The sequence below is a fragment of the Anguilla anguilla genome, chromosome 4 (genome assembly GCF_013347855.1).
Source record: "Anguilla anguilla isolate fAngAng1 chromosome 4, fAngAng1.pri, whole genome shotgun sequence".
NCBI lineage: Eukaryota > Metazoa > Chordata > Actinopteri > Anguilliformes > Anguillidae > Anguilla > Anguilla anguilla.
In genome coordinates, this window is record NC_049204.1 from 50303924 (window position 1) to 50316044 (window position 12121).

Genomic DNA, 12121 nt, shown 5'->3' on the forward strand with positions numbered 1-12121 from the left:
TAATGTGAAGCAATTTCTTTATTGCAGAGAGATTGAAAAGTTTGTCAAGCATGCGGACAGCAATATTGAAGCCGTAGCAACTTCAGTTGTTTTATTAGCAAACAAGAAATGTTAACTAAAAAAAATGGAACAAAACAACTTCAATTTCTGTACAGATCAAAGTATAGTACAATATATACTTTTATAATACACTGGCTTACAATACGTATAATTAATACAGCAGTCACAAGGAACCAAACCCCAGGTTTGTTGAAAATAACCAGTGTTGTTGAGAATAGGCAAGTACACCATCTCTTTTTGCTTCTTTCCATGGACTGGCAATAATATATACTATTTTTGAGAACAGAACTATATATATACTAACACAAACCATTTATACATATTCTAACATTCCCTCTTGCTTTTGAAAGTGCTCAATTTTCACTCTGTATTTTGATTTTCAGCTAAGTTGGATAACGTCACAGCTTTAACATTTACTGTCTTGTCACTTTGGCTATGACATCAAGAGACAGGAGCTGCTGCAGTCACATGCGGCCTGAAACCGGAAAACCTGCTTCATTCCACACGGTGGCAAGGAATTCAATGGGCCACCTCAAGAACACGTTTATGCTTCTTTCACTTAGACTAAGTAAGACTCAAAAAAATAAAAGAAAATAAAAATAAGGCCAGAGACTGACATGGCAGTACTTGATGATATCACGTTAGAGAAACTCGGCGAACCAGAATGGTCCCAGATCCATTAAGTGGCTGCACAGCTTTACCTCTCTGTGGCCACTATGTTTACAGAGCTAAAGCAGTTCAAATGGAAAATAAGTTCTGCATTAGGGTCAAACATCATTTCAGTGCAGGACTCAAGGACTTGTCTTTTGGTCAGTCCAACCTGCTTAGTAAGAGTTCCTACTTTTTACCATGTGCACAGAAATTGGCACTGAAATGAGCATTCAGTGCAACAGATATAAGGTACTTCAAGAACACATTGCTCCAATCGCACTGGATGGACCACCATCGTAGATGGGATGCACCACCACTAAATGTGGTAAATTGTTACTTCTAAACTGAACGTAGGGGCAAAGCATTTTGAAGCACCTTTTTAAAAATATAACAATAGTCCAGGGACTGAATACAGTCTTGGAGTACAGTTCCTTTAAAATGCTTGCTGTTCAAGACACACGGATATGGAAGAGCTGAGCAAAGCACAAAATGGTTCTAAACATCCAAATGTTTCCTCAAAAACGTCTTTTTGTTATCTTGTTTCTTTTGTGAACTAATTCCTTCACCATTCACTATTAACATTTTCACCATAAAATCTTTTGCTAAATCTAAGTTATCATTCTTCTACCAGCTCAAAGCATAATGTGGTGCAAATTACCATCTGGTAATGAGTACATGGTAAGAAAAGGGATAAAGGGTACAATTACCATTTGTATATTGCTATAAAAATCAAAACATTTTAAGGCAATCCAAAAGAAAACAACAAGGAAAAAAAAAAAAATCCAGCAAGAAGAAAACCTATCTGACCTTTGACCCCAGACACACAACTGGCAAGAGGCTTCTGACTGGGGTCAAGGGTTATTTCTATTGGGGTTGTATGTAGACATGCATTGTGGGATATACACAACTGCAAGTGCAGAGCTGACCAAGTGCTCTCCAGCCAAGCCCGTGACTGTGACTCTGTATGTGATTCACAGAGCACTCAGCTGAAGTTTCCTTTTAGCATTCTGCAAACTTACAATTAAAAACAGACCACAAGAGGCTCTTTCCTAATTAAGTTTGATGGAGCAGGAAAAATCTACAGAGTGTGCCAGAAGGGTAAATAACTACATTACGTTGGCACCAATTTATTAATTTCCTTGTCTGGAACTGCAGCATTTATGCCATCAGGTAAGATGGCATGTGGGTATTTATCCCAAGGTTGTAAACATCAGTTCTAAAGGGATGCCACAGGTCTGAGGGGTACTGCTGACCGTCCACTAACTGAATGATCCAGACCTCCATTTTGCCAACCATCTGAGAATTTTATATCCTATTATTCAGAGACGCACACACACATCCTTTCTCCTGTAAACCTGAGTCGTTGCCTGCAAAATAACGGAATCAAATTAAAAACACTGCAACTATTCATTATGCTGAAGTGATCAAGTGTTTTTCAAATCTGTATTGTCGCATGGTAAAAATGCCAGCTTGCATTCCATTTCAAATGTACACTAAAATCCATCCATGGAAGGACAGAAATTACACACACTTCTACTTTCAGATGACACGTACATTCCCACACACAGATTTCAGAAGCCATTTTCCTCTTTTTAAATGTGTTAGCGTCACGCTGATTCAATTCAGTTGGGTTTCATTCCAAAGCAGTATTAAGTGATTTGGTTTATAATTAGTCCTTTCTCTATTGCTGCAATAATAAAAATAATTGTAATAATAAAGAAAACTCAAGATACTGCATACATCACTCAAATATTTGCATTTTTGATCAAAGCATTTCTTGCAAAAGGCTTCAGCTACTGTTTGGTAACAATGGAAATGCAATTCTTTGACACCTCTAAACAGAGATTTAAGTGCACCTATGGAATTTCTCTGAAAAAAAAAAACAATGGTTCACTGATTAACCTTACCACTATTCTTTTTATTCGTTAAAGATTACTTTTTTCCTCATTACAATCGTGTGTGTGTGTGTGTGTGTGTGTGTGTGTATATGAGTGTTAGAAATCATCACAAATTAGAAAACATAACTCAAGCACATGCCATGTACTTTCCAAGAATATACCAAGTAATTAGCCTTTGTGAGGCTGCGATGTCCAACCAAACACTTCCTCTGGGTTTATTTTTTCAGAAAAGAATCTCAGGTGCACTTTAACCTCACGGTGTACTCTGCCAGGTGCTAAATTCACGCTGTAATTCGTGCTCTATACAAACTCTCAACAACACAGCTTACTTTGGTTCATGAAATAGGTTACATAATAAATTGTCACTGCATCTATCTGGTCTGGTTTTACAGAAGTATGATGAAATAATCGCACCTTGTTTGTCCCCATTTTTATCCAGCAAACTGAGTTCAAAGTAAGAGACTAATGTCTGGTGGCATTAGACTAAGTGTTTGTTAAGCACCATTCTCTTGCCCTTCCATTACCTCGTGGTAACAAAGAACAGCAAGAAAACAACATGCAAAATAGAGAACCACTGGAAATAAAATCATTTGTTTTCCTGGACTGTTATGTTAACAAGTACCAGCAAGAAAACAACATGCAAAATGGAGAACCACTGGAAATAAAATCATTTGTTATCCTGGACTGTTATGTTAACAAGTACTGTGGGGATAAATCTTTGTCAATATAAATCCTGGTCTGATCAGACTATGTGTTCATGTTGTCACAGTTTGTATAGTGCAAAAACAACTTCTGCTGACTAGAAAATGATAGGTAATGCTTTTCCTGACTCACTTTGTCAGCTCCACTCCTTCTTTTGCTAGGTTGTAAGACTCGATACGCTTTCCTTAAAAGAATGATTTCCACATGAGGATCCACACGCACAATTGCTAAAGTGTTTTAGCCGTTTTTCTTTGCTTCACAAATTCAATAAGTCCCCAAGTAATCTCACCAAGTGATAACCCGGGCAGCAGTAAGGCAGAAACATTCATATGAACTATCAATCTTTAAATTCAATGTCATGCATTAAAGACAAAAAAGACAGCAGAAACCTTAAGCTTTGATGCAACCCAACACTACAGCGATCCCATGTAATGCTGCCTTGGGGAGGAAGATAATGAGTAGTGTGCCTTCTCTACGTGAAACACAAAGGCTTGATGCACCTCTCCCATCAGGAATGATCCATTGGTTCAGCGGCGATGGCGAGCTCGGCATCCTGGCTCTCCATTTCCTCCAGTTCCTCCGCGCTCTTTTCGGGCTGCTTGCCGCCTGCCGCGTCAGCACCGCCGGCAGACACGTCCATGCCCACGCCGGAGGGTTCGTGGTCGCTGGGCCCCAGGGTGGGTTCCGGAGCGCTCGCCTTGGCCCCGTCTGTCCTCTCGGCCGGGCCCCGGGCGTCGGGCCTGCGCGGGGCGGGCTCGGCGGGGCCCCGGTTCTGCTCCCTCAGGTGCCGGTCCATGGAGGCCTGGATGGAGGAGACCATCTCCTGCAGCCTCTTCCTCTGGGCCTCGATCATGCCGGGGTCCAGGTGGCGGCCGTCCTTCAGCGTGACGAAGCCCGGCGCCATGCGCACCAGCTCCTTGGCGGCGTCCTCGGGGATGTCCGAGAGGTCGGCCTGCCGGGACACGCTGGCGCTCAGGTCCACGCCGCTGCTGTGCTTGCGGGAGATGGGCTTGAGCTCCGGCGGGGAGCCGCCGCTGGGGGCCCCGCCCAGGGAGTGGCCCTTGCCCTGGAAGGCGGTGACGTTGTGCAGCTGCTCCTTCTTGCGCACCACGCCCCCGCTCCCCAGCCGCAGGAGGCCGTGGGAGGGGCTGCCCTCGCGGCTCCTGGCGGCAGCCTCGGCGCGCAGCTGGGCCAGCGCCTCCTTCACCAGCTCCTCCACGTCGGGCCCCACGGGGAAGTGCCCCGCCGCGTCCACGCACAGCTCCAGCCGCTCCTCCGCGGCGTTGTACACAAACGTCTTCCCGGCCAGGTGAGGCAGGGTGCAGTGCTTGCCGTCCATCAGTCCTGCAGACGGGAGACAGACGGGGAGACATCAGGCCCCCAGCTACACACATCCGCTCGTCTGATCGCTGTCAGATATCCGCGCGCTCGAACAGCCATTATCACACAGCGAGCCGTTAGCTCTTTACCTTCTGGACTCGTTTCACATAAATAACATCCTGACAACTCTAAAGCTCTCCGTATCACCTGGGATTTGGCGATAAGAATCCGGCAGTAAACAACATGATATACAAAGACTGCTAAAACATCTTTCTGCGATGTGATGTTAAGTTACAAGATGAAGAAATGCAAGTCATCTAACAAATACATACCCATATCTTTCTTCATGATGTTGTAAAAGACTCCGCCTTGTTGGAATAAGTGAGGAAGCTTCTTTGCGTATGACCAGACATCTTCCCCTACAAAAACAAAAAGACAACAGCAATTTCATTTATGTTCAGAACACTGCATAAAAATCAGCATACATCACCGATCGATAACAAAGGCTGCAGACCTCAACTGAAAACTGGAAGATTAGGATTAGACCTCAGATTCATTAATTTAAAGTTAAATTAATATAGGGTTTCGTACAGAAGAGGTTAACAGCATATGCTTCACAGTCATCAATGCCCATCTCCCTTGACGGCATGGAGCCAAACAACCAGGAGAAACAAGTAACTACTCAGAACGCCAAAAAACCAACAGCGGGTTAAGTTGAGTGCATGCATAGTTAGGACACAGTGCAGAGACGAGAGTAAGACGGCCAGATGCGAGCTTGTTGTACGAGCAGTCGTGGTCAAAGTTAATGTGACAGTTCGGCTCGGTAAACGAAATAAATCTGGCTCAAAGACAAACTCGTGCCCACACGTCCCCTGAAACTACTGTGTCACATAGCTGCAGCTGTAGCTAAGCCTTACTGCACGACTGTGCGCCTTCTGCACAGCTGGCTTACATGTGCAGGCTATGCCTTAAAAAAACATCAACACAGCAACACCCTGAAACAGATTCTCAAATGACACAATACATCAATCACTGCCTAACACACTACAGACACAGCATCAATGACTTTATGTGCACTTACTGCTACCCAAAGCAAATGCAAGGAGAGGACATGTTTATAGGCAAGGGAGACCTCGCTGTCAGATGGCTATGATCACTCTAAAAGGCTGGGGTGAAAACTAGCCATTTCTGACCTCTCATCCATCTTACTTTACTGATGCTGCAATGTTTTTTGGGGGCTTTCAAACATGACAGCCACAGTTGTACAAACAACGCTGTCGTTGTCTGACTAAAAAATAAACTTAATAAAAGTAAACTCAAGACTGCTGAACCAGGCTCCCTTGGATACACGGCCAGCTCCCAGATCTCACAAATGGAAAAACAGTGACGTCCTTTGTTTTTTTTACTGAGAGACAGCCCTCACAATTCATAAACAAATATGGCGGTGCTAGCTAAAGTGATTATGGTCTCACTCTCTTTTGCATCGCAGGAATATGCACAACGGGTAGGCTCTAACACATTACGACACTGCTCTGAGTGGGAAGTCCAAATCAGGGTTTGTAGGGCAATTGTACACAGAGGAACAGTGCCTACAGCCTGAAGAGAAGAACCTGCTTTTTTGGCGGAAAGGAGCGGGGATCCTAGAGTGGGGCTGAATTTCAGGAGCACGATCCGAATGAAGAAAGTATCATCTCAGGGAATGGGAAGTGAACTTTCCGTTTCCTCAGTTTCAGTGGACAGGTCCTTGGCATTTAACCCAACACAACACAGGAGTCTACTGCTTCACAGTCACACCAGTATCTAACATGTCAGAGTGTCTGCTCAAGCTTTGACAGTGTAACAGAGATGAGAACAGGGCCAGACAGAAAACAGACATCACTGTTCCTCCACAGATATGTGCAAGTCATTTGCTTCAGTGAGAGGAGATATTCCAAAACCTTTAGGCCTGATCTCTGGCTAAATGTATAGGCTATATGATGTTAATACAAGTAGTGCAACCAGGCAGGTTTCATGGATAGGCCTAAAGTCTGAACAATGACTCAACACAATTCTGAAAAACATAAGCCAGTGTATTTAAAATATTAATGATCATTCAAATATATGCAGAATTAAAATAGGCTACCAATGGCAAAATGAGACACATCAAATATAGCATCATGGACCATCTCACACATTGAAATTTAATGCAAAAGAGTCCTCAAGTCACATGAAATGAACCCTTTGGGAGGTTCCTAGGGAAAGGGAGGCTTCTAACCTTGGCTTTCAGTCCTACAAAATTATACTTTCAACTTAAAGTAAAACCTTAACCTTAGTGCAAACCTGCAATAGCCATTTTAGACCGAGAAGTCAAGGCCTAATTTGTAGTTTATCGAAGAAAGGAAAAGACCTTCCTTTTATTTTGTGAAGGAAAATGTGGTAATTTATCTGCAGTATATTTGATTTCTTTGCCACACAAGCAAGTCTGAAATTGTGAGTGACACTAGGTTCAAAAACAGACATTATCTTGACAGAGTCAAAACACGTCTTCCTCTTTGTTTGATAAAAACAGCAATACAGTTCTGCTGTTTTTATCTTATCTGAAGAACTTACACAATATGAGTGCATCAGGGTGGAGCTAGAACGTCAGAGAGCATTTGTTACTGAAATGAATGTGAGCAAAATTATTTTGTCACTTCCATAGCAACTGGCTCTATGACCAAGAATATGCTTCGGGAATGGGCAATGTGCTCTAAATGTCTGCTGTGTGTGAATCCAAGTTCATTAAAACAGTTACTTGAGGTTAAATACTACAGAAACATTCTGTATAGGAAAACAGAAAGTCAATAAGCTGATAATATAAGAACACCACAAAAGGTCACGGCTGTTGTTTTAGTTTCTTGACTGACTATTCTACAAAGGAATACAAGAGGATCATGTCACAATTTGGCAAATAATATGCTGCTTTACATTCATCTGCCAAAATTAATTTGCTTCACACTTAAAAACCAGCAGCTAATCTAAAAATGTAGTTCCGTGGAATAAATCACCTAGCAGGTGAAAAGACAGTTGAGTTTATCATCACCTTCTCTATTTTGCTAAAAAAATTGTTGGAGGAAGGAAAATTTTTGGTTCAATAGGTTCTTACAAAATTTGTACCTTGTCCCTCTATCATACACAATTTATCCACAAATCAGTTGTCGTACAATTATCCAGCCCCTACTTATCACTCACATCATGTACACAAATACATGCAGTTTCATGTTCCTTTAGTTCAGTAAAATGTATGGCTGATAATCACTTTCATTGTACTGTCACGTTAAGCCATTTAAAACATTACAGACTCTTCAACTGATGCCAGGGTCTAATGCACCGCTTATACACAGAACAATGCAAGCCTAGAGGAGAAAGAAGCCTGGGAATTTAATTCAAATATGCAAAACAGAAAACAAATCGATCAAAAGGGTGTCTGAAAAACCTAACTGCACAACTCTCCACATTTTATTTTTAAGTATAGCCACCACAACAAAACTACTCTTTTAATATTTTGGCCTTGGGTGTTATTTTCTGTCTATTATATTATCTGTTTACATACAAATTCACATGCATACAATAAATTTATTTTACTGGAATTAGACTATGTAAGAAAAAAAACAGCTTTCTGTATGGTATAAAGATAATTCGACTTTAAGAATTTGAAAATATTTCAAATGATGAGGTAATCATTCCCATAAGTAATCATTGAAAATGGCAGACATTTGTTACCTATTCTACAACATGGAAAAACAATTGTGGTTCATTATTTTTTAAAGGGTAAATTGACCACCACTTACACTCTGGCAAGCTAGAGCAGAGATTAGATAAATGCATGATTTTAAGCCAAAGAGAGGGACGACTGGCCATAAAAAAGGACTGGAAAATAACTCCTGTCCACTTCCTCTGTTACCGTTACACCCAGCAAGTAAAGGCAGCAGCAGCCTTTTTAAGTATCAGCTGCACATGTCATTCTTATGTAATATTTCTCTGACACTGCACATCTGCACGTCATTTCTCAATGAAGTTATGCCCAGAAAATACAGGGCAACCTCTGAGAGACCTGTGTCCCTAAATGGCACCTGCTGCCTTTAACCCCAAGCAGAGGCTCACATATAAATAGGCATACGAGTCCAGCTGGAGAACTCTCACCCATTAAGGTCGCCAGGAGGCAGAGGGAGGACATCTCAAGGTCAATGCTCTCCTGCAGCTCTCTGGAGGTCACTCTGCTGGCAGAGGCCAACTCGTCGCTCCTCACTGAGTGGAGGCCAGCGGTGGCAGCCGGGGTAGGGGTATCCTTCTCCTTGGGGTCCCGGACCACCTCCACGGTCACCCTGTCCCCGTGCTGCAGTGGCAAGGGCTCGTTCTCCTGGTCCTCCTTGGGTGGCAGGAGTTCCTTTGGGGGGAAGCCGTAGCGAATGCACTGCTGGCCAGGAGGCACGGAAAATTCTTTGGCTATGCTCCTCTGAAGCTCAGAGAAGGTGGTGTCAGCCTGGAGCGTTAACATGGCCTGCCGCCCGTCACTGGTGGTGACGCGGATCTTCTTGTCGGTGCTGGACTTGGGAGAGTAGGGGGCTTTTGTGGGAGTGGCCGGGGCAGAGGACGGCCCTTCCTGCGACCCCTGAGATGGAGTCCTTCCCTGGCCCTTCTGTTCCTGCTTAAGCCTGTCAGTCCTCTTCTTCTGGGTCACAGAGGCCTGCTCGCTGATGCTCTGCTGCAGGCTCCTCTCCGCTTTGCTCATGGTAAGCTCCTCCTTGTGCAGCGTCTTTGCTTTCTGTCCTGTTAATATTATTTTGGTTGGGGGCTGCACGTCCACGGCTGCTTGTCCCTCTTCAACGTCACCGAGCCTCTGAGCGTGGGCGCCATCGATGGCCACTGGGTTGTACTCATCCGGGTTTTTCTTGGCGGTGTGATGCAAAATGGTGTTCACTACTTTCTGGACAAGGATCTCGCTCCCAAACTCCCCTGGGAAATGCTTGGTGACCAGCTTCATGGCTACATCGTAAACATTGCTGTTCAGGGTGGTGTCAGTCTCAAACTGGAACCAGTAGACCGTCTCCCTAACCACTCTCCCGCCCCACTCGAGAGTGATGGGGAAGGCCTCTGGCAGATTCTCATACTCTTTTCCCTCCCAGAAATGTTTGAACCCACAACCACACTTTCCCCCCTGAGAGCGGGTGTTGGTTCGGTCTCCGTCTAGGTACACAACGGAACCATCGCCGCGGACATGACGCACAGATGTCCCGTGGCACCAGTTGCAGGTGTTCAAAGTGCTCAGCTTGTAATCAGGAACCAGAACATCCCGCTCTGGGTCATAAGAGCACACAACATTGTTCAGCGGGAAGCTGTAGTTTTTGTCCGGTCTGAGTTGCCCGTGAGTGGACTTGGCCAAGTTGTAGAACTTACCGCCAGGTGCTAACCACTCAGGAGGCACATGAAGCTCGGACAGCGCGCTGCAGATCAAACAGCGGTGAAGGCGGTTTTCCAGGACTGATTTTTTGGCTGCTTCGGTAACTTCTTCAGGTTGAACTCCAATGACACCTGTCCTTCTGTACACATACTGATGCACATCCGCCACCAGAGATGGGTGAATGCCATGCTTTTCCATAAAAACCTCTTCCATGGCACCGACTAGCCGCATTAGATACTTATCCTGCAAACTTCGGTCACCGCCAATGACACAGCTCCCATCTTGCTCCAGGTGAATGTACTTCTTGATGAGCTCCTGTGGTACTCCCCAGGCCTTGGGGAGTAGCCTGGCTGGCAGTTTAGGTAGAGGTGCGCTTTTTATTCCAACAAGGGGAATGTAGTGGTTGCGTCCAGAGCTGCTCCAAGCAATGCATATGGGCTTGTTGAACTGACCGTCTTTACCCTTGCACCTCTCCTCTGGCACCAGTCCTGGTAGAAATGTTGCAGAATAATCCCCAGAGCTCCTCATCCCACTCAGCGAGTCTAGTAAGATTATGGGCCGGTGCAACACGTTAGCCAACCCAAATATGTGAATGTTGCGCAGTCCTAATGGCACCCCTTCTGGTGGAATAAACAAAGGGTCACATTCATTTATGATGTCCTCCCATTCCGCTGCATCTATAAAATCTTGAAAAAGAGCCTTATAGCGATCAAGGTTTTGCTTGAAATTCTGCTTCAAATTTTCTCTTAAAGCATGCCAAAACAGCTCTCTCCCCACAAGTGCCCTAGATACAGCATGGACCAAGCAGTGTCCATCTCCATCCACATGAACAGGAATGAGACACTCTTTATTCCAGTTAGCTTTCTTCACCTCCTCCAATGTGTCGTGCAGGTAAGTAAGACTGCCTGATCGATCTTTGCCATAGCCGACAGTACATACATGTTCCTGCTCGATCAGAAAGGCTCTGTCCCCCAATAGCGAGCAATCGAAAATTTCCCCTTGATTCATCTCTCCTAATAATTTGGCTTTACCTGTCTGTTTATCCATCCCGTATCGTGTGAGAACGGGAGACAGCAGCTTGCAATGGTAGTTGGAGAGTCCCATCACTTTTACTAACTCCGTTCCTTTTTTGGGGGCTCCGGTTACACCAAGCAGAGCATTTCTCAGCAAATTGTGAAGCACAACGTCCGGATCGGTGACTTCCTCCACTTTTAAAAGATTTCTCTGCTCGTGACGCTGACCGCATTCCGTGCACTCAATACTAACCGAGCCGTAAGCAGGGAAGAACAGCCTCGCCTGGCATTTCGGATCCGGGCAGGTACCAGACAAAATGCGCTTGTCCTTTTTCTTAGATCCTTGTTGCAACGACATTTTTGCGAATACACTGTTGCTATGATTCGTTTTACAAAACCATTATAGACCACTCATCGGCGATTAGTCAATCTTATTTCACCTTACGCAGCTGTTATTCATCACAAATGCAGAACCAAAAAACAACACGGAAGCGGTTCTTTTTTCCATCGACTTTCTCACTGCCTGTCTTACGGACCGCGTCAAAATCGCAAAGCACACTGGTACTTGTAGTTTAAAAAAATAGGAATACCTTGGGTCATATAAGGCGCCGTCATTGATGGAACAACACATCCCAGAGTCAGTTGCAAAAACGTGTGCCGTTTGTGTCATTATAGGAATGTGGGAATAGTAGTTTGTTTTGACATAATAGGTCCCATGTTTTTGTTTTAAAAGACTACAAGTACCATATTTCTGAAAGTGTCACCATTGGTTTTGTTTACCTATTTTGTTGCATCAGTCATCCGGAAGATAAAAATAACAATCCCTTTACCTGCGTTCTTTCGTTTTGAATCATGGTAGATAGTCTTCTAAATCAGGAAGTATATTTTGTTATTATTGTAAGCTACCACATATTCATTTTCAACTCATTCACACGTCCCCTAGGAACGGTCACAGCTTGAAATAAATACGTGATAGACCAGTAATGAACACTGCCCAGTTAGTGAGTTAGCGAGCTAGTTGGTCAAATCCACTCTCTGGTCAAGTTCGGGCATCTAAT

General features: G+C 44.1%; 1 protein-coding gene across 2 annotated transcripts; it reads right to left on the reverse strand.

The window, feature by feature from the left end:
- Positions 1 to 11583, reverse strand: vcpip1 (valosin containing protein (p97)/p47 complex interacting protein 1). 2 transcript variants are annotated; one of them, XM_035414694.1, is made up of 4 exons: positions 11082 to 11583; positions 8793 to 10670; positions 4964 to 5050; positions 1 to 4655 (listed from the first exon to the last, which is right to left on the reverse strand). In XM_035414694.1, the coding sequence occupies exons 1-4, from the start codon at positions 11419 to 11421 to the stop codon at positions 3820 to 3822; spliced, it is 3141 nt and encodes a 1046-aa protein (XP_035270585.1). In that variant the 5' UTR covers positions 11422 to 11583; the 3' UTR covers positions 1 to 3819. The 2 variants fall into 2 exon arrangements, with proteins under 2 accessions (XP_035270585.1, XP_035270584.1); XM_035414693.1 differs by having other exon boundaries at positions 8793 to 11583.
- Between the last annotated feature and the right edge of the window lie 538 nt (positions 11584 to 12121).

What these genes read in the sequence shown, in the direction of transcription:
- vcpip1 (XM_035414693.1), bottom strand. Translation starts at nt 11,421, where the DNA reads ATGTCGTTGCAACAAGGATCTAAGAAAAAGGACAAGCGCATTTTGTCT. An exon ending in CCTCCTGGCGACCTTAATGG is followed by an intron (nt 5,051 to 8,792) that starts GTGAGAGTTCTC and finishes TTGTTTTTGTAG; the next exon opens with GGGAAGATGTCTGGTCATAC. An exon ending in CATCATGAAGAAAGATATGG is followed by an intron (nt 4,656 to 4,963) that starts GTATGTATTTGT and finishes TCCCGTCTGCAG; the next exon opens with GACTGATGGACGGCAAGCAC.